The sequence below is a fragment of the Hyperolius riggenbachi genome, chromosome 5 (assembly GCF_040937935.1).
Source record: "Hyperolius riggenbachi isolate aHypRig1 chromosome 5, aHypRig1.pri, whole genome shotgun sequence".
Taxonomy (NCBI): Eukaryota; Metazoa; Chordata; class Amphibia; order Anura; family Hyperoliidae; genus Hyperolius; species Hyperolius riggenbachi.
This window is the reverse complement of record NC_090650.1, coordinates 21,110,626-21,138,568: the sequence shown is the minus strand read 5'-3', so window position 1 is coordinate 21,138,568 and position 27,943 is coordinate 21,110,626. Positions and strand designations below refer to the sequence as shown.

At 44.3% G+C, this 27,943-nt stretch overlaps 1 protein-coding gene across 2 annotated transcripts in view; it reads right to left on the bottom strand.

Annotated features, from left to right (window-relative positions):
- WNT3A (Wnt family member 3A) overlaps positions 1 to 27,943 on the bottom strand; it is a 155,730-nt gene that overhangs the window by 13,432 nt on the left and 114,355 nt on the right. Inside the window, exons 1-2 of one of the 2 annotated variants that reach the window (XM_068235171.1) lie at positions 24,576 to 24,601; positions 18,089 to 18,330 (exon numbers count right to left, since the gene is read on the bottom strand). In XM_068235171.1, the coding sequence (XP_068091272.1) occupies positions 18,089 to 18,245 (157 nt within the window). In that variant the 5' untranslated portion in view covers positions 18,246 to 18,330; positions 24,576 to 24,601. Of the gene's footprint in view, positions 1 to 18,088; positions 18,331 to 24,575; positions 24,602 to 27,943 lie in introns of those variants that run through there. The other variant, XM_068235170.1, reaches the window with a different exon arrangement.

The following is a 27,943-nucleotide window of genomic DNA, read 5'->3' as shown; positions in this document are numbered from 1 at the left end:
CTAAAGGGAGGCTCTACCCAGTATTAGTATAGTGTTCCTAATAAAGGGGGACTATACCCAGTATTAGTATAGTGTTCCTAATAAAGGGAGGCCCTACCCAGTATTAGTATAGTGTTCCTAATAAAGGGAGGCCCTACCTAGTATTAGTATAGTGTTCCTAATAAAGGGAGGCCCTACCCAGTATTAGTATAGTGTTCCTAATAAAGGGAGACACTACCCAGTATTAGTATAGTGTTCCTAAAGGGAGGCCCTACCCAGTATTAGTATAGTGTTCCTAAAGGGAGGCCCTACTCAGTATTAGTATAGTGTTCCTAATAAAGGGAAACCCTACCCAGTATTAGTATAGTGTTCCTAATAAAGAGAGACACTACCCAGTATTAGTATAGCGTTCCTAATAAAGGGAGACCCTACCCAGTATTAGTATAGTGTTCCTAATAAAGAGAGACACTACCCAGTATTAGTATAGTGTTCCTAATAAAGGGAGACACTACCCAGTATTAGTATAGTGTTCCTAAAGGGAGGCCCTACCCAGTATTAGTATAGTGTTCCTAAAGGGAGGCCCTACTCAGTATTAGTATAGTGTTCCTAATAAAGGGAAACCCTACCCAGTATTAGTATAGTGTTCCTAATAAAGAGAGACACTACCCAGTATTAGTATAATGTTCCTAAGGAAGTACCCATTAGATGTATGGCCTTACTTTTTGCTGAAAAATTAAACAATTTCCATGGTTGCACTTGCGCATGGATTTTGAAAAAACATTTGAGGTCCTGTTCTATATCTCAAAAGAAGACCAGGATAAGTCAGTCCTGCATGAATGAAACACTTAAAGTAAACCAGAGATCTAATAGCAAGAATCAATACCCTGGGCTTCCTCCAGCCCCATAAACATGTCTAAGTCCCTCTCTGTCCTCCCCGCGTTTTGCCATACATCCACGATCAGCCCCGGTAACTGGCTCAGTCGCGTCAGTCCGGGTCTACTGCGCATGCCCGGGAGGTCGGCACATGCGCAGAAGACGCAGACTGGATCCGACTGAGCCAGTTACTGGGGCTGATCGCGGCTGAACGGCTGGTACACTTTAATGCAGAGGCAAATGGGGGTTCAAAAGTAAAAATTTGGAGCAGCTCCCTTTACCAAACAGAGTACTGTTACCATGGCTACAGTAGTTAACTGAAAAGATCTGGATATCAGTGGCATGTGCTACTTTTTTAAACAAAAAAAGAAGTTACAGTTGAAGTCATCTGTCAGTCTGTTCTGTATTTCTCCTGCAACCAGCATGGCTTTCCATCCCACCCCTGGGACTCTCTTCCCACCTGACAATGGTGCTTAGACAGTTGTGCTAAAAATAAGACTACCCTAAAGTGAACTCGGCAACTGTCAGAGCTGCTGCTGCAACTGCCGGTAATAAAGTTATCGGGCTTTGGGCTCCTGCCAGGGATCACAACAGCAAATAAAACATTGGACCGCGAGGATGACAGTCAGGAGAACAGATCGCAACTTGCTCCAGAGAGAGAGAGAGATGGTGGCAGATGCGGCTCACGTTTCCACCCCGTCCTGCTCGCGCCCCGCGGCACACAAAGGGCGTGTGCACCATCTTGGCTGAGGCCAGGCAGAAGATATCCGTGTAACGCATTTTATCCCAGGTGGAGATCCGCTGATAACAATTACTGGGAGAGAAAACACAGATTCCAACGTGAGAGACAAAGAAAGCTCAGGGCGGCTTTCTGTGGATTCGGTTAAAGGACGATTCCAGCAAAAAAAGCAAGCAGTTAAAATCTGACTGAACTGACAGGTTTTGGATTAGTCCATCTCTTCATGGGGGATATTTAGGGTTTTTTCTTTGTTTCCAAAAGCTTTTCCTGAATGGCAGTTTAACTGCCAAACCGGTAAGATACCCGCCAGCCTCCCTACTCACTTGCACACTATTTTGTCAGACTTTGCAAGTGCTGTTTAGAAAATGCTTTTTAAAACTAAGCAAACCCTGAGAATAACTAATGAGGAGATGGACTGGTCCAAAACCTGTCAGATTCTGTCAGATTTTTACTGCTTTTACTACCATTTCACCAGAGTGGTCCTTTAACCACCCTGGCGTTCTGATTAAATCGCCAGGGCAGCTGCGGGAGGGTTTTTTTTAAATTAAAAAACTAATTAAAAAAAAACTATTTCATGCAGCCAACTGAAAGTTGGCTGCATGAAAGCCCACTAGAGGGCGCTCCGGAGGCGTTCTTCCGATCGCCTCCGGCGGCCAGAAGTAACACGGAAGGCCGCAATAAGCGGCCTTCCGTGTTTCGCTTACCTCGTCGCCATAGCGACGAGCGGAGTGACGTCATGGACGTCAGCCGACGTCCTGACGTCAGCCGCCTCCGATCCAGCCCTTAGCGCTGGCCGGAACTGTTTGTTCCGGCTACGCTGGGCTCGGGCGGCTGGGGGGACCCTCTTTCGCCGCTGCACGCGGCGGATCGCCGCGCTGCAGCAGCGATCAGGCAGCACACGCGGCTGGCAAAGTGCCGGCTGCGTGTGCTGCTTTTTATTTCATTAAAATCGGCCCAGCAGGGCCTGAGCGGCGACCTCCGGCGGTGTTGGACGAGCTGAGCTCGTCCAGACCGCTCAGCTGGTTAAAGGGACACTTAAGCCAGGAATAAAAAAAAAATCAGATTTACTTGCCTGCAGCCAGCTAGTTTTGTTTTCGCTGACAGGCCCGACAGGCCTGGCCACTCGTATTTTTTTTTTTTTTTTTTGCATTCCGCAATAGTGTTCTGCACGAAGAAGGATACGTGTGGCCAGGCCTGCGCAGAAAGCCCGCCAACACCCTGCCAGGGCCTGTCAGCCAGTAAGGCCTCGTTCACATCATTTAGCGCAGATGGCTGTGCGATCGGAACGCAACGCGTCCAATCGCACGCCATCTGCGCTCCTATACGCTGCGCTGCAGATCCCATTCATTACAATGAATGGGATCTGCGCTGCGATTCACAAAAATGCGTGCAGTACGCGATAGCGCAATCGCGCTGCCGCGCAGCGCATATGATGGGAACGGTAGAAGGGCTGTCTATGCCCTTCTACCGTTCTTGCGTGTCGCACACTATACGCGCTGCCAAAATGCGCACGGCAGCGCGTATAGTCTGAACGAGGCCTAAGTCAAAGGGTTGCTGCTGAGTTGTTGTCCTCCTACGGCCTCCTCCACATCTCCTGATATATTGGGCTGTTTCCTGGTAGCGCCTCCATGCTCTGGACACTACGCTGACAGACACAGCAAACCTTCTTGCCACAGCTCACATTGATGTGCCATCCTGGATCAGCTGCACTACCTGAGCCACGGGGTGGGTTGTAAACTTGTGGGTTGTAAACTTGTGTTGGTGCATGTGTGCACAGGGGCATAGCTATAGACCTTTAGGCCCTGTGTTGGTGCATGTGTGCACAGTGGCATAGTCATAGTCCCCAACCGTCCCGTTTTCGTCGGGACTGACACGATTTGGGAGGGACCTCCCGCTATCCCGCTATGACCCCCCAGTGTCCCGGCTGGCTGGGGGGGGTCAGATGCAGGGGCGGACTGTCTATTTGTGCAGGAAGGGAGGCAGCCATTGAAAGGGAGCTGGTGGCAAAGTGGCGGAGAAGGCGGGAAGTCTCCCCCCCCCTTCCCTCACCTTGGGGCTCCCTTTCCTGGCTCTCCCTTCCGGATTAATGCGTCTCCTCCGATGGCGCAGAGGCTGACAGCGGGCGGGGAAGACTTACCGCTGTTACACAGCTGCCGGAGAGAGCTGTGATCTGTGCGCCGCAAGTCTGGTCTACTCAAGACCAGACTAGCGGCGCACAGATCACAGCTCCCTCTGCCGGCTGGAAGGACAGCGGTAAGTCCTCTCCGCCCGCTGTCAGCCGCTGCACCATCAGAGGAGACACATTAATCCGGAAGGGAGAGCCAGGAAAGGGAGCCCCAAGGTGAGGGAAGGGGGGGGAGACTTCCCCCCTTCTCCGCCACTTTGCCACCAGCTCCCTTTCACTGGCTGCCTCCCTTCCTGGGGGCACCTATACACCTGGCTGCATATACTAGGAAGACCTATACACCTGGCTACATATACTGGGGAGACCTATACACCTGGTTATACTGGGGAGACCTATACACCTGGCTGCATATACTGGGGACACCTATACACCTGGCTGCATATACTGGGGACACCTATACACCTGGCTGCATATACTGGGGACACCTATACACCTGGCTACATATACTGGGGAGACCTATACACCTGGTTATACTGGGGAGACCTATACACCTGGCTGCATATACTGGGGACACCTATACACCTGGCTGCATATACTGGGGACACCTATACACCTGGCTGCATATACTGGGGACACCTATACACCTGGCTGCATATACTGGGGACACCTATACACCTGGCTGCATATACTGGGGACACCTATACACCTGGCTGCATATACTGCGGACACCTATACACCTGGCTACATATACTGGGGAGACCTATACACCTGGCTATACTGGGGAGACCTATACACCTGGCTACATATACTGGGGACACCTATACATCTGGCTACATATACTGGGGAGACCTATACACCTGGCTACATATACTGGGGAGATACTTTAAATTGATATATTACTAATTTTAAAATGTTAATATGAAAGAAAATAAACCAGGATAGAAAGGACCAGTGTGGTTTGAATTATAAAACCACATATTTTTCTTAGGAAATCTTTATGGTATGCGTGACTAGGGGTGTGACAGGGGCGTGATCAGGGGTGTGGCATGGGCGTGGCTTAAGTGTCCCTCTTTCTCATCTCAAAATTTTGGTAGGTATGGCATAGCTATAGACCTTTAGGCCCTGTGTTGGTGCATGTGTGCACAGGGGCATAGCTATAGATCTTTAGGCCCTGTGTTGGTGCATGTGTACACAGTGGCATAGCTATAGACCTTTAGGCCCTGTGTTGGTGCATGTGTGCACAGTGGCATAGCTATAGACCTTTAGGCCCTGTGTTGGTGCATGTGTGCACAGGGGCATAGCTATAGATCTTTAGGCCCTGTGTTGGTTCATGTGTGCACAGTGGCATAGCTATAGACCTTTAGGCCCTGTGTTGGTGCATGTGTGCACAGTGGCATAGCTATAGACCTTTAGGCCCTGTGTTGGTGCATGTGTGCACAGTGGCATAGCTATAGACCTTTAGGCCCTGTGTTGGTGCATGTGTGCACAGTGGCATAGCTATAGACCTTTAGGCCCTGTGTGGAATTTGAACTTCACCCTTCCCCTCCTTCCCTGCACCAATGTGCTTTTGACGTAGTTTAACAATCAAACATTATCCTCAAAAAGATACAGGCGCTCATTAATAAGACAAAAGTAAAAAGGCCCACGGTCACATTCATACTTTGTGGACTAGCAACTAACAGACTGGCACCCCTCAAATCTATACTAAACCCAGCTGCTTCACTCATTTATCTTTTTTTTCACTACTCTGCTGCTCTTCAATGGCTGCCGTGCCGATTAACCAGAGGATCCATTTAAAACTTTTACCTCTAATCTACAATCTCTTTCCCCTGTATATCTCCTCACTAGTTGCCAGTTACCAACCCAACCGCCATCTCTGATCTGCACATGACCTTCTGACCACTAGATTCACCTCCTCAAATTCACGTATACAAGATTTCTCATGTGCTTCACCCCTTCTCTGGAATCCCCTTCCACGACACATCCGTCACTCTCCAACCTTTAAAATCTTTAATTGCTCCCACAAAAGTAACTTTTTCCGCCAAGCATACGCTGTAACTTAGGCCATTCCCCTTCAACCTGTGGCCAAATTACCCTTACTAAACACATCCTACAAAACACAATGCCTCTAGGTATACATAGCCTATACTACGCCACCTCTCTGCTTTCAATTGTAAGCTCACAAGTGCAGGGCTCTCTCACCCTTTGGTGTCTTTGATAGTGACGATCGTAATCAGCTAATTATGCAATTACACCTAAAGGTAATTACGATTTGTAAATTCAATTGATTTTGCATAATTTTCTTGTAATTTCGCGCTGACTTTAGTGGTGAAGAGCAAAGCCCTCATACAAGCTATTGTCACCGAAATTGAGGAGAGTAGTGGGTATAAGTAAAAAAAATAATTTTTCAAAAAGATATTAAAAGATTTTTTAAAAATGCAAAGAAAAATGGTTTAAAAATGGTTTAAAAACCAATTTACTTTGCATTTTTAAACTCTATTTTCTCAAAAACCACAAGGTCTTTTTGAAATTTTGTGCTAATGTCGACACAAAAGTACATGAAAATTTACGTGAAATTGTGAATGATTACATTTACAATGGAATTAATTAAGAGTTTTACCAAAACTTTGCATTACGATTTTGCATCATAATTGCAAATTTTTATGCAAAATTACATCTATGCGCAATTTCTGCTCATCGCTAGTCTTTGAATTTGCTCTACATTTCGTTCGTCGTGTTGCATTTGTCACTGTAATTACTATGTCTATCAACTGAGTATTATTTACCAGTGTCTATATTTTGTGTATACCATTGTCTGTATTATTATGTACCACATGTTTGTTTCTTACTCTGTGTACACGGAATATGTTGGCGCTTTTTTAAAAAAAAATAACAATGGTTTCATGAGCATTCTGATTATATATCTTCCTGATTGATTTTACAGACTAACCAGCAAGCTCATGGTGACCCAGAACTCATTGGAGTGTGTAAGGGACTACAATGGTCCTAAAAGCCCCCTTACTAAGATGTTAAGAAAAACAAAAATTTGCTTTCCTAAAACAGAAAGAATTTGCGATAATTCAGGTTGGAGTGAGCTTGAGATGTCTCCCAGGCACCACTGCTGAATATATGCAAATTAACCATTGTACCCTTAGAAGCTAAACACACCTCCAGAACCGCTGGAATGCAATGATGTGTCAGCTTGTTAATTTGTACAGAGCCATAATAATCCAACACGCATATTCTTTCTGTTTTAGGAAAGCAAATTTTTGTTTTTGATTGATTTTAAATTCTTTGAAAGATTGTAACTTATGTACCACCCTGGTTTATCCTCTTCATATCTTTTTCAAGTTCTGTTGCACCCCTCCCCCCCTCCCAAAAACAAAACAAAACAAAAAACAGGGAAATGGCCTAAACGAAAAATCCAATAACTGGTGAAGAACAGAAGAGGATTAGGGGTGAGAAGGTCTGAAACTGAGGCCGTCGATCAATGGGACAAGCGAAGATTGGGAGGAAGAGTGACAATAGGGCTGCCCCTGGCCCACCTGAGGAGGGACTGAGGGGCTGCCTCGGAGTGGCCTGATCCCGAGTGACAATTCCTCCTGTCACCCCGGCTGCCCGGTATAGCCAGTCGTTCTTATTACCTGCTGGGTAAAAGAATCCCCCTTTGTCTGGCCATTGTCACGCCGCATTAGACCCACAATGGGCCCAGATATTTTATATGAAATTCGCCCCCGCCAGTGATTAGCCAGGACCTACTAAGTCATAGCAACGTAGAACTATGCATTGGGAAGACCCTGGAGCCAACTAAAAGGGAAATCCCTATTGAAATGCTTTAATAAGACAATCTAAAGGGCGTGTGAATTGTGCTGGGCATTTTCTCACTTTTCTCTGCAGCTTAATCTCATGGTTTGCCAGATATTGTGCCGGCGGTATAACCCCAGCAGGGAGCAGGCTAAGGTCTCCTGTCACCTCCTTTTACAGAGCCATTCTCGCCCAGTTAATGATATACTGGTGTGACTGCCTCCCGCAGAAAGGCAAAAACACACAATCCGTGAAAGGGAGACACCCCCGAACATATCCTAAACGGCAACAATTCCCTTTCCTCAGGTCAAGGGTCGTGACCTGGATTCGGGGCACCTCCCAGGACTTTCAGGATCCCCCCCCCCCTCCTCACCTTCCCCCCAATTTTCACTCACCCCTTAACCCCTCAAAGGGCGATGTGTTTGGATGACTGGTTAAGTGGCGGGCGTTGTGCTGAAACTCATATTGCAGAGATAATTTGTTTTTGCAACCTAGAAATCTACATTTATCCCTCTCAACAGACTTTGGGCTTGATTTACTAACCGGCGCTAAGTGTTAGCGCCAGAGTGAAAAGCCAATCAGTGTCCCTAAAGTAGCTTTGCTCGCACTAAAAGCCACGCAAAGCTACTTCACGCATAACCCCGCACAGCGCGGTGCGATAACGTCACACCCGCTGCCCTGTAAACGCTGCACCTGGTGCACTGAATACGGCGCATCGGGTGCCCCCCGAAATGGCGCATGAATGCGCTGCTTGAGGAGCCACCCGATGCGCCGTTTTCGGCACACCAGGTGCAACGTTTACAGGGCAGCGGGTGCAACATTATCGTCGCACCGCGCACTATTACCTGCACACCACGCTGTGCGTCCACTGCATGGGGCTTTGCGCGATGTGAGGACGCAGACCATTTAACTCCGTGGTTTGCGCCCACTGGGTGGTAAGGCTCACTAACCGGCTTAGTTCCAGTTAGTAAATCAGGCTGTATGAGGGCTGGAACCCACAAGGAATAGCTTCAGCTCTTTAAAATCTCTGCAGCGCTGTGTGCAGGGCAGAGGCAAGAGAGGCTCCAGCCTCAGGACGCAGTGTCGGAAGGGGTGCAGGGCCGAGGCAAAGGCAAGAGAGGCTCCAGCCTCAGAACGCAGTGTAGGAGGGTTCACAACTTATTTAGCTATCATTCCGCTATTGTGCTTGAAGCAGAAAGAAATAAGAAAAGGGGATACATGGCAGTGACTGCAAGCCAGATAACTAGTGATTAAGGTGTTGGGGGGGGGGGGGGGTTGGGGTGCCTCTTAGTCTAAAGGGGGCCATACACTAACCAACCAATCAATCGACCATCCAATTAAATTATTATAATCTAATTGGATGAAAATTGGTGCTGCCAAGTGCATGCCCGACTGACAAAGCGACCAGTGTCGCCTCCACGTGGTTTCCGTCCATCTCGCCGGGTTCTGCATACACGCCGGCGGCGCTATGTCTGACGTCACGAAGGTGCATGGCGGCTGACGTTGGACGCTATGCACCGCTAGCGTGTATATGCGCTTACCGGCGAGATTGACAGATACATTTATACATTTTGGGGGCAGGGGCGGGCAGCGGCGGGGCGGACAGCGGCGGCTCAGCTGATTCCCTGATGATTTCATGCTGAAATCGGACGGGAATCGGCCTGTAGTGTATGGGCAGATTCGATTAGAGACAAATTTATCTCTAATCATATTCGATTAGAGATAAATTTGTCTCTTGGTCGAATCTGCCCATAATCGTTCTAATGTATGGCCACCTTAATAGCAATCAGTGTGTGACGGCTGGAGTGGGAGAGATGGACGGGTGCACTTTGGTGTCTTAGCCTTGGCTGCTGAAAGACCTTGTCCCGGCTCTGGCTGTGTGCAATGATTCTTAGGGCGATTGCGCTCATGATTTCCAGACACTTAGAAACGCTGTACAGTAAACTGTACGGCACTTCCGATTAGGGATTTGCACGTTTGTTTTATACAAAACTTTATTATACTTACCAGGTGTCTGACTTCCGGCCGTAGCCCAGCCCCCAAACGAAGAGGTCATAGGTGTTTCTTTATGACCAATCAGAGAAGCGCCTGTGACCACTTCCTTTAGGGGGCGGGGTTGCACACGGAAGCAGGAAATCCGGACGCCTGGTGAGCATTAAGTTTATTGAAATCGGAATTGCTCGGCCCCTCAAAGTGCTGCAAAATCGCTTTGCGAAAGCAATTTTGTAGCACTTACATAATTAGCATTGAGCACAAATGTGCAAAAATGCTGCATGTCCTGCGATTGTGATACCAATAATGGGTTTCCCCCACTCACTTACATTGGCAAAGCATTTTTTTTGGAATCCCCGGTGATGGTCGGCGATCCCAAAACAGTGCCAAAAATGTGCTAGTGGAACCAGCCCTTAGGGCTGGAACGGAACGGACTAGGCATCGCTGCAGCACTTTTAAATCATGCAAGCACTGTGTGCAGCGATTCTTAGGCCAACTGGGATCGCGTTTTGCTCCGATTTGAAACGCTGTTTGGTAAACTGTACAGTGCTTCCAATAAGTGTTTTTTTTTTCTAATAAACGTTATAATACTTACCAGGTGTCCAACTGTCCGGCTTCCGTCCATAACCCTGATCCCTAATGGAATAAGAGATTCTCTAGGACCAATCAGAGAAACGCTTGTGACCAATGTTTTAAACTCGATTTTGCAGCGCTTCTATACACAGCATGAAGCGCAAACGCCCTCAAAATGCTGAATGTTCTGTGATTGCGATTAACCCTAATCGCAGTCGCACTAGTGAGTTCCCCACCATTTAAATAAATTTGCAAAGCAGTTTTTGGAATCGCCAGCGATTGTCGGGGATCCAAAAACACTGCCAAAATCGCTGTAGTAGGTCATAGTCCTAAGTGTCTGAACTCCAACTGCATTCTGCAAGCCTTTTTGTGAATGAGTTTTCTTTAAAATTTTCCTGCCTGTTGCAGATTGCAGCAAGGTTAAAGGGAACCAGAGAGGATCAAGAAAAGGTTTTATACATACCTGGGGCTTCCTCCAGCCCCATACGCACGGATCGCTCCCACGCCGCCGTCCTCTGCTGCCTGGATCCGCCGGTACCGGGTCCCGTCATTGCCGCGAGTCGGCCAGTCGGCCGGCGGACGCGGCCGATTCTCCGCATCACACGGAGCTCCCTCCATGTAAGTACGCATGAGGCTGCCTACTGCGCAGCCGCATGCGTACGGGTATGGAGGGAGCCCCTGTGATGCGGACAATTGGCCGCGTCCGCCGGAAGTGACGGGCCCGGTACCGGCGGTTCCAGGAAGCGAAGGATGGCGGCGTGAGAGTGATCCAGGCTTATGGGGCTGAAGAAGCCCCAGGTATGTATAAAAGCCTTTCTCTATTTTAACAAACCATTCCTCTCTGGTTCTCTTTAAGAAGTCGTAAGCTAGATCACATTTGCAGCCTTGGCAATAGTTCTCTGTTTGGAGTACCAAGTTCCCACAAATACACACCTTGCTGCAGAGGGCACATGTGATGATGTGCACAGGGGGACAAAGGAGGAAAGAGAGGGAAAGATTTTGAAGAACACATCTCAGGCAGGAATCATAGTTACACAGTTAGTTTAATTTAAAAAAAGACATCCATCAAGTTCAACCAGGAAAAATAAAAAAAATGAAAAATAAGGTACATTTCTGTTCTGCACCCTTACCTGACCTAATTGATCCAGGAGAAGGCAAAAAAAATTCTTACAAGGCTTAGGCCAACTAACCTATCAGAGAAAAAAATCCCTTTACGTTGCAGCTAGTTTACAATCAGTACGGGCACCCTGTAACTGCTTATACTGTACATACTGGAGGTCACAAAGGTAATCACACACTACTGCTAGTTTACTATCAATACAGGCACAGGGTACCAGCGTATATTGCACATGCTGGAGGTAGCAGAGATCAGCACACGCTGCAGCTAATTTTATATCAGAAAAGGCATGGAGTAACAGCTTATACTGCACATGCTGATGGTAGTAGAGATTAGGATACACTTCAGCTAGTTTACTGGACATACTGAAGGTGGCGGATATCAGCACACACTACAGCCAGTTTATTATCACTATAGGCACAGAGTAGGGCTGGTGCATACAGAGCGGGTTTTTTCTGCTTGCGGCTGCGGATACGCTTGGTCAATGTATCTCAATGGGCTGGTGCACACCAGAGCGGGAGGCGTTTTGCAGAAACGCATACTCCCGGGGTGAGGCATTTTTTGGATTGCGGAGGCGTTTCTGCCTCCAATGTAAAGTATAGGAAAAACGCAAACCGCTCTGAAAAACGGCACATCAGTGCGGTTTGCCAGGCGATTTTGTTACAGAAGCTGTTCAGTAACAGCTTTACTGTAACAATATATGAAATCTACTACACCAAAAACGCTTCCCAAAACCGCAAAATGCTAGGTGAAACGCTACAGAAAAATAAGAAAAAACTTTCAAAATCTGCTAGCATTTTGCGGATCTGCTAGCGGGTTTTGGTGTGCACCAGGCCTTTCAGCATTTACTGGACATAATGAGGTAGCTGAGATCAGCACACACTGCAGCTGGTTTACTATCAGTGCAGGCACACAGTAATAGCTTATACTGCTATATAAATACTAAATAATAATAATAATGCACACTTGAGGTAACAGAGGTAAGCACACACTCCCGCGCGTGTACGTGCATTCCTGTGCACGTGAAAATAGTAAAAAAAGAACCACCATAGAAAAAATACACCTTTATTTCCAAATACTATATTGTCACCATACTTTGTACTGGGGACATAATTAGAATCTTGTGATAACCAGGACAAATAGGCAGATAAAATGTATGGGTTTTATGTAGCAGTGTTTATATTAAAACCATAGGGGATGAAATTGGAGAAATAGTGTATTTTTTAAATTTTTCCTTGTATTTCCCTTTAAAATGCATAGAAAATAAAGTAATTACTGAAAACAAATATCAACCCCAAAAAGCCCAATTGGTGGTGAACAAAACAAGATATTGATCATTTCATTGTGATTAGTAGTGATTAAGCTATTGGCAAATGAAAGGGATGAGCACTGAAAGGTGAAAATCGCTCTTGTCCGTTAGGGTAAAAACTGCCTTGGGGTGAAGTGGTTATACTAGACATAGCTATGGCCTCAATTCACTAAGCTTTATCAAACACTTTACCAAACTTTTGATAATTTATCTCATGGGTAAAATCGAATTTTGAATTCACTAAGTCGTTATAGATTTATCAAATGTTTTATCAATAAAACATTCAATAAATCTATAACACCTTTGTGAATTCAAAATTAGATTTTAACCATGAGGTAAATTATCAAACAATCGGTAAAGTGTTTGATAAAGCTTAGTGAATTGAGGCCAATCTGGGGGTAGCAGATATCAGCACACACTACAGTCAGTTTACTGTCGGTATAGACACAGACTAGAGTAACAGATTATACAGTACATGCTACAGGTAGAAGAGATCAGCACACACTACAGCTAGTTTACTATCAGTACATGCACAGAGCAACAGCTTATACTGTACATACTAAAGGCAGCAGTGATCAGCACACACTGCAGCTAATTTACTATCAGTACAGGCACAGAGTAAAAGCTTATACTATAGATACTGGAGGTAGCACAGATCAGCAGCACACGCTGCAGCTAGTTTACTATCAATACCAACACAGGGTAATCTTATGCTGTACAACCTCAAGGTAGCAGAGACCAGCACACACTGCAGCTAGTTTACTATCAATACCGACACAGGGTAACCTTATGCTGTACAACCTCAAGGTAGCAAGGACCAACAAACACTGCAGCTAGTTTACTATCAATATAGGTAAAGAGTAAAGCCTCATGATTAAAGGGGCTAAGGGGGCTGGGTCTGGTGGCATAAAGGAGGTCAGCAGAGCAGCGGCAGTATCATCACCTCCGTCCAGCGCAACACAGCCACATATTTCCCAACTTTTTGAGATGAAAAAAAGGCACACTTTAAGACACGCCCCTGCCACACCGCTAACCACGCCCCCACCACACCCCTAGTCATGCTTCTCACAAGTAATGCAGAAGCAAAAAAAAAATTGTTTTATGATTCAAACCACACTGGCCAATTCTATCATCATTACTTTTTCTTCATTTTAAAATTAAATATAAAAAATATGTCAATTTAAAGCATACCTCCCAACTTTTGGAGTTAAAAAAGAAGGACACTTAAAGACACACCTCTGTCCCACCCCTGATCACTCCCAGCCACACCCTAGAATTCAAAATCAAAAGATATAAATGTATTATTCAAACCAGGCTAGTCCTTTCTATTAATCATATGTTTTATTTCATAATAACATTTAAAAGTAAGAAGTATATTTAAATAATATAATTTAAAGGATGGGTATAAAGTTTAGAGTCAATTTAAAACAATAAATACAAATATTTACATAGATTGGTACATGAGTGCAGAAAGAGGGACAAATGAGGAAGACAGCAGGGACAGGACTCCCAAAGAGGGACAGTTGGGAGCTATGATTTACATAGATATGTGCATCAGTCCTGAAAGAGGGATAAATGAGGGAGAAAGAGGGACAGAGGGACAGGACTCCCAAAGAGGGACAGTTAGGAGCTATGATACATAGATATGTGCATCAGTCCTGAAAGAGGGATAAATGAGGGAGAAAGAGGGACAGAGCAGAGGGACTGGGGTCCCAAACAGGGACATTTGGGGAGCTATGCAGCCAAGTTCCCTGTGGCTCCTGTCTCTGCATCATGTCATGTGACTCTCTGCTGGATAAAGGTAATATGCTACGCTGCCACGGCCAGACTAGGCCCCCATTCTCCCTGCGGAGTGGGTGCATGGGGCGACACTTGTGCATTGTATCTTTGAGGGGGGGGGGGTTAAAAAGGGAGGCCTGTCCAGCTGAGTTTTGCTGGGGGCCCACCTGGGAGGCCTGTCCAGCTGAGTTTTGCTGGGGGCCCACCTGGATCATGGTACGCCCCTGGAGGTCTTTATGTACTAGCTCTAGTACTATATGATTCCTCACTTTTTATAACAACCCCAGCACAGGAAGGCCTGCTGCAGAGTGACTCTTCAATGTCTACCTTTTGTCTCTCCTCTGTAGTTTGGTTTTATGGTGGACAAGTTGAGGCATCGGCTGCCCATGAAATTATAGCAGGCGCTTTCCGGCTAAGAGCTGAAATCTTATTCCAGGAAGAGCTGATGGTATATACAGTATATGCTGTATGTGGGACGAGACACAGCGCAGTCACACATCAGATACAAGATGAGCCGTATTTCTCCCTGAAGGGGAATCCATAGCCAAGCTACAAGCTTTTATCAGAACGCATTTATTCGCCCTGGAATTGGATTTGGCACGTACAGCTTTTAGAATAGAGATTAAAAAATATATATAAATGCTATGAACAAGAGAGCACAATGCAGCGGTGTCAACAGATACATTCAGTGTTTCAATGGACAGTTCACCGGTCACAAACAGCCAGCAGCCACAAGAGGAGCTGTCAGCCATAGGGCCTGATTCACAAAGCGGTGCTAACAGTTAGCACGCTGGTGAAAAGCCCTTTATCACGCCTAAACTCAGTTTAGGCGTGATAAGTTTAGGTGTGATAAGTTTAGGCGTGATAAGTTTAAGCACCAACTGCGTTAGCACCGCAATGCACAGCTGATCAAAAGTTTTGCGTTAGCAAAGTCTGGTGCACTTTGCATAGAGTTTAATGGCGCTGCTTTGCGTGCAGGACTTTGCACGCTATCTACACTTATCTAAACTTAGCATGCCTAAACTTATCACACCTAAACTTATCACACCTAAACTTATCACGCCTAAACTGGCTTTTCACCAGCGTGGTGCAATGGTTATCACGCCTAAAGTCTCTAACTGGGTTAGCACCGCTTTGTGAATCGAGCCCCTACTATCTCAGAAAAAAAAACATATATATATAAGTAGATAATACTTGCTCTACTTACATAACATATGTATTGCACTGTCCACGTTTTGATTTTAGTGATTTTTCTATAGTAAAAAAACAAGAATATCCTTCTTAGGATTCTCCATTTTAACTGTGTCTATCTTGAAGCTAATACTGATGTAACTTCCTCCCTTACTCTCCTCTGCCTGATTGTGTATACATTTCCCGCCCTCCTCCAGACAGTCTTCAGGCACTCCCACCCAGCTCTGTAATTGAAAGTGCATTGTCTCAGCATGATAAATATTGGCCAATCAGAGAGGAATAGAGGTGTAGGAAGGGAAAACAGGAGGGAAAGAGGCTTCAACCAATCAGGCTGCATGAGTTAAGTCTGAGGGGGAAGTAAAGAAGCAAAAAATGACAACTCCGCATGCCCTGCAACTTCCTTTGGGTGGCAATCTACCAAATAAGGGTCAGGTTAACTGGAATAATCATTTACAGTATCAACAAGAAAAGTAATAATGATTTTTAACCTTTGGATTGCCTGGTTAGCATCCTTATTTCTTGTTTACCAGATACAAATAAAGAATTGACATTTGACTTTATGCTCAACTGTTACACTTTAAGGGTCCGAGGTGATTAAAAAACAAAAATCTACTTATCCAGGTCTTCCTCCAGCCCCTGGCAGCCGTCCTGTGCCCTTGCCGCAGCTTCGCTCCCAACTGGTGGCCCAAAGGTCCCCTCCGTTCAGATGCCGATGGGCATCTACTGCGACGCTTTGAGTCCGCCAGGAGAAAAGCACGATATAAATGTTATTTGTCTTGTCTTGACTGCGCAAGTGTCACAATGTCATGGTCTGGATCTGTGCCTGCTCAGTACACTCCAGACCACATCATCACGACCCTGAGCGGCTCTCGCGCAGGCACAGTAGATGCCCGTCAGCATCTGCACCGGATGGGAACCTCGGGCCACCGGCTGTGAGCAAAGCTGCGGCAAGCGCACAGGACGGCTGCCAGCGGCTGGAGGAAGAGGTCGATCAGAGAGGGATCTTTTGGGCTCGTCGGGTGACAGTCTGCCGGTGTATAGCAGTCTTTAGTGATGTCGCCTTTCCTGGTTCCCAAACATCTCCAAATTTGTGCAGATAAGAATCCCTGTTCTAATCTATACATTACAACACAGGCAGGTAGAACAGGTCATCTTGATGCGTACGTACAAAAAGGGCGCCTGGACAAAAAGGGCGCGGGGTGTAAACTCTAAATAATAATTAATCATTAATAGGGTTTATAAATATAGTGTGCTATATTTCGTTTACAAATAATGTTTAACAAAATTATAAATCATTAAATAATGTTTATGAAATCGGAAATTGTGAAAACGTTAATCTTCCCTGTTTCAAAAGTTAAACTTATAATTACGTTTATAAAAAAACCAATAATATATGTTTAATTGTTATAATTGTATATTATTGTGAATAACCGTCATTTATGGTTTGTTGTTATAATAAAATTTGAAAATATTGTTTATAAAGATGATATAAATATAACTACGTTCGTAATAAATGTTGTAATACATTAGTAATTATTACTAAAATTTTACTAAAACTATACCTAAGCCTACTCTTACACAGAACCCTACCTGTACCTATCCCTAACCCCTAGACTCCCCTGTTGGTGCCTAAACCTAAGACCCCCCTGTTGGTGCCTAAACCTAAGACCCCCCTGTTGGTGCCTAAACCTAAGACCCCCCTGTTGGTGCCTAAACCTAAGACCCCCCTGTTGGTGCCTAAACCTAAGACCCCCCTGTTGGTGCCTAAACCTAAGACCCCCCTGTTGGTGCCTAAACCTAAGACCCCCCTGTTGGTGCCTAAACCTAAGACCCCCCCTGTTGGTGCCTAAGTAACCCTCCCTGTACCTACCCCTAACCCCTAGACCCCCCTCTTGGTGCCTAAACCTAGGACCCCCCTGTTGGTGCCTAAACCTAAGACCCCCCTGTTAATGCCTAAACCTAAAACCCCCCTGTTGGTGCCTAAACCTAAGACCCCCCTGTTAGTGCCTAAACCTAAGACCCCCCCCTGTTGTTGCCTAAGTACCCCTCCCTGTACCTACCCCTAACCCCTAGACCCCCCTATTGGTGCCTAAACCTAAGACCCCCCTGTTGGTGCCTAAACCTAAGACCCCCCTTTATTATGTGGATAATAATGTTTTACTAATTGTGGATTCAAAAAAAATTTTGCAATTTACGTTACGTACTGATCGCTTTATTTTGTGAATAATAATGTTTTACAAACAGTAAGAGATAAAACTTTAAATAATGTTTTAATTATTTAAATAAGATAAATATGTTTATTATTTTCATAAACGTTATTCGGCACGGGTGCATTTTATAAACGTAAATCACCACAAGTTCAGTTATAAATCATTAAACATCGCCGGGCGCCGTTTGTAAACTTTATTTAGCTCCTGGCGCCGTTTATAAACTTTATTTAGCTCCGGCGCCCTTTTTTCCTACTCGGCGCCCATTAAACGCTATTTATTATGGGAGTGAATGGCGGCGCCCTTTTTGTCCACTAGCGGCATGCGCCCTTTTTTCCCAGCTCCCATCTTGATGGCTGGCAGAGCTGAGGAACCAAAACTATCCTAGAAAGACTCTCACCTTTATCTAACACCGGCCCGAAGATGGCCAAGTTGTCGTTGACCGTCGTGCAGTTCCACCTCCTCCCCCGGAATTGGTGCTGACATTCCTGTATGCCGATCTTCACCCCCTCCGCCACGCTGGGCATGATCTCCATGTAGTTTCGGCAGAATCGCATCTGCTTGGCCACCAGTCCCGGTATGGTGCCACACGGGATGGGCTGCGTCCCCAGCGAAGAGTATTGCTGGCCAATGGCTAATGACCTGCAGGAGAAATATGGGGCGTTAGTCAAAGTAGATGTATCAACACCACTAGATGAAACACAACCACCATAACAATACATTCTTGTAAAAAAAAAAAAAAAGAAAGAACGAAAAAGTTGTGCAGATGTTGCAAAATCAAAAGGTAAAATACCAACTACCAACTACGGGGCAGCACGGTGGCGTAGTGGTTAGCTCTCTCGCCTTGCAGCGCTGGGTCCCTGGTTCGAATCCCAGCCAGGGCACTATCTGCAAAGAGTTTGTATGTTCTCTCCGTGTCTGCGTGGGTTTCCTCCGGGCACTCCGGTTTCCTCCCACATTCCAAAAACATACAGATAAGTTAATTGGCTCCCTCTAAAATTGGCCCTAGACTACAGTACTTACACTTCATAATATAGACATATGGCAATGGTAGGGATTAGATTGTGAGCTCCTTTGAGGGACAGTTAGTGACAAGATATATATATATATATATACACTGTACCTCGCTGCGTAATATGTCGGCGCTATATAAATACTAAATAATAATAATAATAATAACTATCCGATTAGCAGCTTCTCATCAGCATTGATGATCGTAATGAGCTAATTACGATTACGCAAAACTTTGCATACATTTTCGCATTTACGCTTATACGTAATTGCAATTTGTAAATTCAATTGATTTCGTATAGTGATTCGTAATTTTGCCTAAAATTTTGCCTAATTTTTGTGTCATTTCGTGCCGACTTTGGCAGTGAATAGCACAGCTCCCATACATAGTAGTTCCACCCAAAGTGCTACAGATGTTAAGGAAAATAATGGGTACAAGTCCAAAAAGTATTTTCCAAAAAGAGCTTGTAGTTTTTGAGAAAATCGATTTTAAAAATGCAAAGGAAAAATGGTTTTTAAACTAAAAAAATTACAGTTTAAAAACCATTTTTCTTTGCATATTTAAAATCGATTTTCTCAAAAGCTACGTCTTTTTGAAAAATTATTATTTTAACTTGTACCCAATATTAACATATATACCAATTTTGGTAGCAATAGCATGTGTGGGGGCTTTGCTTTTAACCGCCAAAGTCGGCACAAAATTTCACAAAATTGCGTGAAAATTACGTGAAATTATGAAATACTATTACATATGAAATTAAATACGATTTTCCCTGAAATTTCGGATTACGATTACGATGCGTAAATGCGAATTTCGATGTGTGAAATTTCGGCCCACCACTGCTCATCTGCCCCAGCAGCCTCACTCTCCCATTCACCATACCTCATGATAGGCTGGGATTCAAATGACCAATCATCCTCCCCCAGTATACCTATTTGAATTAAAAGGGAATGGTTCAGATCAGAGCCAGATCATCAAGAAAGCAAACCTAGGCAGTTTCCTAGGACCTGGAGAGAGTCTAGGGGCCTGGTGGACGGTAGCCCCCTTACAAATCTAACTAAAAAAGCCAGGTGACCATCAGAGGTGGGTAAAAATCTAGGGCCCCATTTTATCTTAAGCCTTTTCTGAGCAGAATGAACGGATGTGAGCATGTTTGTAGGTCTCTGGAGAGATGAATATCTATGAATTAGCGTAGGAGGTATTTAACCTTTTTTTTTATTTTTTTACTACATTTAAAAAGGAGAAAAAACACAATTTTTAATGCATAAAATAATTGCTGCTCCCCTAGTAGTTTACACCAGTGATGCCCCGCCGGTTTTTTTAACATCAACTGCAGTTGCATCCTAGAAGAAATAGGCAGTTCAAGATTCTGAATTCACTCCAGTGTTACTGCTTAAATAACCACTCCAGTGAAAAAAGTAAGCAGTTAAAATCTGACAGAACAGACAGGTTTTGGACTAGTCCATCACCTCATGGGGGATTCTCAGGGTTTTTCTTGGTTTTCAAGCATTTCCTGAACAGCAGTTTAAATGCCAAAATAGTAAGAAATCAGCCAGCCTCCCTACTCACTTGCACGCTATTTTGTCAGTTAGACTTAGCAACTGCCATTCGAGAAATGCTGTTGAAAACAAAGAAAACTGAGAATCCCCCATGAGGAGATGGACTGGCCCAAAACCTGTGGGTTCCGTCAGATTTTAACTGCTTACTTTTTTTGTTGGAGTGGACCTTTAAAGTACATCTGAAGTGACAGGGTTATGGAGGCGGCCATTTTTATTCCTGAACAGCAGTTTGACTGTCAAAATAGTAAGATACCAGCCAGCCTCCTTACCAGTGTTGCCAACTCATCCCTTTAATTACTGACACATCTAAGGTATACAGGTTCTGGGGTTATTTGCACATACTCAGTGCCTTAACTGCATCTACCTAGCCACAAAACCTGTATAATTCATATGTGTCAGTAATTAAAGGGGTGAGTTGGCAACACTGCTCCTTACTTGCACACCATTTTGTCAGTTAGACTTTGCAACTGCTCCTCAGGAAATGATGTTGAAAACAAAGAAAACCCTGGGAATCCCCCATGAGGAGATATACTAGTCCAAAACCTGTCAGTTCTGTCATATTTGAACTGCTTACTTTTTTCACTGGAGTGGTTATTTAAATCAGCAGGTGGTGCTAGCACTTAGCAAAACATTCATTTGCAATATTTCATATGCTTCTCATTTATAATACAGAATTGTAAAAAAAAAAATAGATGTGCTATACAATCCCATTATTGTGCTGCAGTTATTCTAGAAATTCAGATCATCAAAGATCAGCAGATTTAAAGTGTATGTCCGCCAGTTTCCATGGTTATATATAGCAGTATATATAGATAGATATAGAATATAGATCTGACACCCACACAAGTAGAGCAGTCCATATTTGCCAATAAATAATGGCCAGGTATCTTATTACAGACGCCTGAGCCCATGTGCCTGTTTCCAAAACTCTTCTGAACAAGCCCACTAATGACCCCTCCCAGGTTTGGCAGTTTATTTAGTTGTTCCAGGGTGGATGATGGAAGGTACAGTCAGCTCAGGCTCCTCCCTCTCTTCAAATAACATATCCTGATTGAAGCACATCTAGATTGCGGGGAGGGGTTTCTGACCTGTTTTTTCAGTTTCTATGCAATCTGTAATGCTGGGAATACACGTTTCGTTTTTGCCTTCGTTTTAGCCTTCATTTCGATTGTGCCTTTTGTCCTTTTCGTTCCCGAAATAATCGAACGTACGGTTAATATCACCACCCACGGTTTCGTTTTTTTTTTTTTATTCTGATGGTTTCGTTTTTCCAATGATCGAAGGCTGCAAAGAAACGAAATGTAGTACAGGGGCGGACGCCATAAACGAATATATAATCGATCTGAACAGCCATCAAGCCTACCAATGGCTCGATTAGATGGATAAAGAGAGATAATATCAAACATGTTCGATCACTAGTCGTTCGTTTTTGGGGTCTATTAATCGAAACTATAATGAGATTATGACTATTTTCACATACGTTTTCAACACTCGATTCGTTTACTGAACGAATCGAAGGCAAAAACGAAGGCAAAAACGAAACGTGTATTCCTAGCATTAGATTCTTTTTAGAGTATGTAGCATAGGAAACATCTGCAGTACTTTATTTTAGATAGCAGAGTGTAATTAAAACAATGACATATATTAGCAGGCTATTAGATATCAGCCTGCCCATACTGACTGAAGGCACTCATTAATTATACAGAAAAGTTGACATTATGTTGAAACAGATACAATTATATTGTTTAATTTTTTTTTTTAACACAACAATCATGCACAATAAAAATAAATACAGTGATATGTCATTCATTACCATGTAACCAGTATTACAGAATGCCTAATCTTCTGCCACCCTCTGTATATTATTCATTAAGCGCTAATGAAGGATGACAGGGACACAAATGGCTCTCCAATAAACTTTCACCACTTACGTCGTCGTTACTGAATACCAACTGTGAGACACGCCGGGTTGGCTGCCCTCGGAGAGCGTGGGTGGTATTGTTGCTCAAGAGCACCCCACGCCCGCATGACACAATCCACCTGGATTCTACCGAGGTTGTTAATTATGTGACGGGACCTATGGCAAGGGCAAAATGCCACAGGTAATGGTTGTCAGAGCATCATTCAGATTGCTCCGCAGAAACTGGCTGACATGGAAGATTGCCGTGCCTGTGACGTGACATTATCATTTCAAAGAAAGAGGAGTGACAGAGAGGTCACTAAGATTTCAAGAAAGATTTAATTCAAAATCAATATATTAGGTGGCTACACGTAGAGCTTGATTCACAAAGCCGAGCTAACACTTAGCACGGCAGTGAAAATCCGCTTTGCACGAGCTAACATGCTCGAAAAGGATTGTGCCCAGGGGCGTAACAATAGACCCTGCAAGGGATGCAGCCGCAGGGGGCCCAGAAGCCACAGGGGGCCTCATCCTGAGAGACTGACCACTAAGGGAAAGGAGAGAATAAAACTTTCTGCTCTCTGCACAATTGTTCTAATGACTGCATCTGCTCAGCCACTGATAAGGAATCATACATTTTATAGATGTGTAGATTTGTTTTGGTGGGAGGGGAGCCCCATCGAAAGTTTTGCAGGGGGGCCCAGTGATTTCCAGTTACGCCCCCGATTGCGCCCGTAAAGTTTTGCGCGCAAATGCTTCACGCGCAAAGTATTGTGATCTGCAGCAACTTCACGTGATAATGATACTAAGCACGCAAAGTCACTGCTGATCACGTGAGCGGAATGTATATCTTCAATTATTACTCTATATATTTCATTTTGCGCGCATCGCGTTACAGTACCGCACAAGTTAATGTAAGCAGCATTCATAATTTCATTACCAAACTCTATTTACTGAGCGTGCAAAGCGCCATTGATTTTAATGGCATAAAGCACTTAGTGCTAAGCATAACGCTGTTCGCGCGCTAAAACTTAGCACGTGAATGGCATAAACTTTGCATGTGCAAATTCCTTAGCACGCACGTTTGCACGTGCAAAGCCTTAACGCGTGATAACTGAGTTATTACGGTTTAGTGAATCGAGCCCAAAATGTTCATTTAACTACTAACTTAAAGAGGAACTGTAGTGAAAATGTAATAAATAAATTTTTTTATGTTTTACAATACTAATTTATCGACTACTAGCTGATGACTTGGCGTTGCCCGGGAATGTATTTGGCTGGGGTTGGCTCCGCCCACTTTTTCTAACCTCAACGCACAAACACTCAATGACCAAGTTTGTGATCTTTGCAGTCTTTGGCTTCAATAATTTGCATTGAAATGATTCCAGGTAATGTACTATGTGTGTGCCAAATTTCATTCAAATCCGTTCAGCCATTGTTGTGTGATCGAGTAACAAACATCCAAAATTTTACATTTATAATATTAGTCAGATTTAGTCAGTGTTTGCCCATTGTAAACTCTTTCCTCTTCCTGATTTACAATCTGAAATGTATCCCTGGTGGTGACATCTTTAGTTCTGTCAGGTGATCTGTACGGAATGTTCTTCAATGAGAGTTCTATTCACAGAGGGAGATACTGCTTGCTTGGCAGTTCGAAAAAGCTGTTAATTCCCACAATGCAACAAGGTTCACAGACAGCAAACTGTCAGGACCATGGCCATGACATCACACTGTGGGAGGGCTTTCACCACAATATCAACCATACAGACCTTCAATCTATTCGAGAAAAGGTAAAGATTTCCCATGGAAAAGCTACTGATTGTAATAAAGTTCAAGCCTTGGTTTAAGTTCCTCTTTAAAGGGGAACTGAAGTAAGAGGTATACGGAGGCTGCCATATTTATTTCCTTTTAATCAATACCAGTTGCCTGGCAGCCCTGCTGGTCTATTTCTCTGCAGTAGTATCTGAATAACACCAGAAACAAGCATGCAGCAAGTCTTGTCAGATCTGACTTTAAAGTCTGTTACACCTGATCTGCTGCATGCTTGTTCTGGGTCTATGGCTAATAGTATTAGAGGCAGAGGATCAGCAGGGCTGCCAGGCAACTGGTATTGCTTAAAAGGAAATAAATATGGCAGCCTCCATATCCCTCTCACCTTAGGTTCACTTTAAACACTTCCTGAACTCTGAGAAACATATGTAGGGTGTCATCTTTATTCCTTATTACAGTTGCCCCGACAGAACTTGAGTTTAGAGTTAAAATATTCCATAGTAACAGGTAATTATCTCGGATTTCAGGGAAATACAGTCTGCGTTCCTATCCAAATCTGTTGTGAGAGGCCAATCTCACTTTCTAAAAACAACAGTTGACATGCGGCTCTGACATGACTCATGTTTATTATACAACCTTTGCGAACCTGCGAGTCGCTCTTCACTCAGGAAGAGAACAAATTGATTTGATTTTACAGGCTGTGGCTTGCTGTATAATTGGACAAGTTTCCACGCTTCACACCAGACTGACCCGACCTGACTTGTCGCTCCCAGCTGTTCAGGGCTCCGCCCTCTCTTCCTCCGGCTCCGCCCGCCTCATCTGCTGCTCTTACAACATCATAGTCTGTCATTATTACTGAACAGTATCGAAGAGCTGTAGACAATCGCTCCTCCTCTTCTACCAAACAAATCAGTGCTATGTTGCAGTCTGAGATCCTGTGCTTCTCCACAGACAGGCAATACAGATGGTTGGCAATATCTCGGCACTCCCAGCACTTTACAACCTGCAGCCACCTAAGTGCTCAACACACATAACAGGTGACCAAAGCCACAGTCAATAGATATGCGGATGAGTACTATGATTATGAGTAGAATATTTATTTCAGACCTTCTAAACTAGGGCAGTATGGGCTCTTACACAGTGGGAAGTTGCGTTGCAGGGGACGTTAAGGTCGCATAACGTTCCCCTAACGCAATGCATGGTGGTGCTAAAGGTGGACGCTACATAGAGCCGCGTTATGCGGCTCTTGGTGCGCAGTTTTCGTTCGATAGAACCGGCAATGATTCATATGAATCATTGCTAGCAGGCAGTGAACCGAGAATGATTCATAAGAATCATTGCTAGCAGGCAGAGATCCGAGAATGATTCATATGAATTATTGCTAGCAGGCAGAGAACCGAGAATGATTCATAAGAATCATTGCTAGCAGGCAGGGAGCCGAGAATGATTCATATGAATCATTGCTAGCAGGCAGAGAACCAAGAATGATTCATATGAATCATTGCTAGCAGGCAGAGAACCAAGAAAGATTGATATGAATCATTGCTAGCAGGCAGGGAGCCGAGAATGAGTCATATGAATCATTGCTAGCAGGCAGAGAACTGAGAATGATTCATATGAATCATTGCTAGCAGGCAGGGAGCCGAGAATGATTCATATGAATCATTGCTAGCAGGCAGAGAATGATTCATATGAATCATTGCCAGCACCAGCAGTAAGAGAACCGGCATTGCAGTGCAGTGAATATTAATTAGCCATATGGCTAGGCAAAATAGTGGACTCTCCCCTCCTCCTCTCCTGCACACAAAAAACAATAAAACAACATTACTGAGCGTGTGCAAACAGTCTAACATGGCTAAAACCGCGTATAACGCACAGCATGCTGCACTTTTATAGAACGTGCAGCATTACAATGTAACACAACGTGGGCACTGTGAACAGCCCATTGATTTTTCATCACTGTGAGTTGGGCTGTGTTACAGGCTGCTGTAACGTGCGCCTGTAACGTCTCACTGTAAAAGCAGCCTCAAAGAATATGAGAATCTAGTTAAACCTTTGTACAAAAGGGACAAGGTAGAAAGTCAATATTGGATAGATGTGAACACTGAGAGACTGCATTCAAACAGTCAAAATAGTGAAGAAAAATGATACTCACATTGTAGGTCCTAAACAACGGGGACCCACATAAATCAAATCACATTAAAATCACTGACAAGTGCAGACAGAGCAGATCAGATCGGAGTAGTGCCCATTCTCCAAATCCCGACCAGTTTCGGCATTCCACCGTCGTCAGGGGCGATCAGAATAAGCCTGTACAGCTGATATGCTGAAAAGATATGCTATTGGTGTCAGCTTGATCTTGCGGGCGACACTGCCGGGAACAAGCGCTGCATACTGTCTCTTTGGGAGGGGGGTGGAAAACAGGGTGGAGTTGTGGAGCTGCTTTAGGCAGACAGGGTAAGGGAAGCAGCAACGCGCTTGGCCATCAAAACTATCGGGAAATTGTGTAAAAAAATTTAAAATACATGCATGTCAGTTGTACATTTGTCCCGGCGTAAAATGCACTATAATTGTTTTTTTTATATAGCCAGAAACATGAAAGCAAAAAAAAAAATTCAAAGCGAAATTGAAACCTATGGCGAACATATTTTTGCCAATTTGCACTGACCATAATTAATCATAATTATGGGTAGTGCTACGATATATATCTGCAATAAATACCAGTTTAGCCATTTTGCAATGCAAACTTGGAATTGGTTAGGAATTTCAGTGAAATTCGGAGATCAGCAATTCCAACCATTCTTTAGTCATTGTTGCGTAATTGTCTGGCATGCCAGATCATTAAACGACCAGGGGGGACACCTGTAGACACCAGACTCTCAGCAGTGATGGCCCCAAACAGCTGCCTTGGCCAATTTCTATCTAGCGCATGTATGCAGCTTTAGACAATTGGTACCAGATCTGATTGTGGTCGGTTGAAGCACCAGGGTTATGTTGGTGCAGAATGTACAGAATGTAAGCTTGCAAGGACAGGGACATCCTCCTAGTGTTTCTTATCCTTCTGTAATTTATCATATGAACATGCACCAGTATTGGTGATGTCTCAAACCACACATCAGCTATGTATGTATTTGTACTGCTGGATGTCCTGATTGTACACTGTTATGTTATTAGTGTGTGTCTATGCTCCCCAATATAGTACCATATATATTTACATATAAAGCGACCTGCACATAAGGCGAGGTACCCACTTTTCCCTCAGAAACCAGGAAAAAGTGATTGACTCGTGTATAAGCCCCTCCCCAATATAACCCCCTCCACAGTAGCCAGATGTGCCCCCAGTACAAGCCATCCCCCCCTCCCCATAACCACTAGGTGGCGTCATAGATATGAGACACAGCGATTGCCACACAGGAAGAATCCCTGATCATTGCACCACTGACACGTTGCTGGCATGCTCTGCTCCACAAGCCAGGGGACACAGGTAGTCTTGAGCAGCGCACTCTGCACACCATGTTGCAGAGGATGGGGGGGCTCGGACACAGCAGGGAGCCAGCTGGTAAGAGCAGCATCACAAGTGTAGGATCCTTACGCTCCTCTGCCAGTAACAAATGCTCCACCATGCATTCAGCTCCACTGACTCGCATATAAGCCAAGGGGGGCAGGTTTAATCTCATTTTTTGTGCTGTAAAATTAGGCTTATACGCGAGTATATAAGGTATTTGTGTCATGCTATGTACAGTGCTACAGAAGATCAATTTAAAAATTACAATTTAAAAATAACATTTCATCATCTACAGTACATAACATCATTAACGTCCGCCCATTTTTTTCTGCATATAATTGTAAAATTGCATTCATTAGCACTGAACATAGTTTCCTGTAGTACACTGCAGTCGTTTTTGCAGTAAATATATTGTAAGTGGCAGGCTGTCTGCTTCCTGTAATTCCGATTCCTGCAGAGCTGACACTGCAATTTTATTGCACAGGATGAACTAGGACAGTAAAATAATA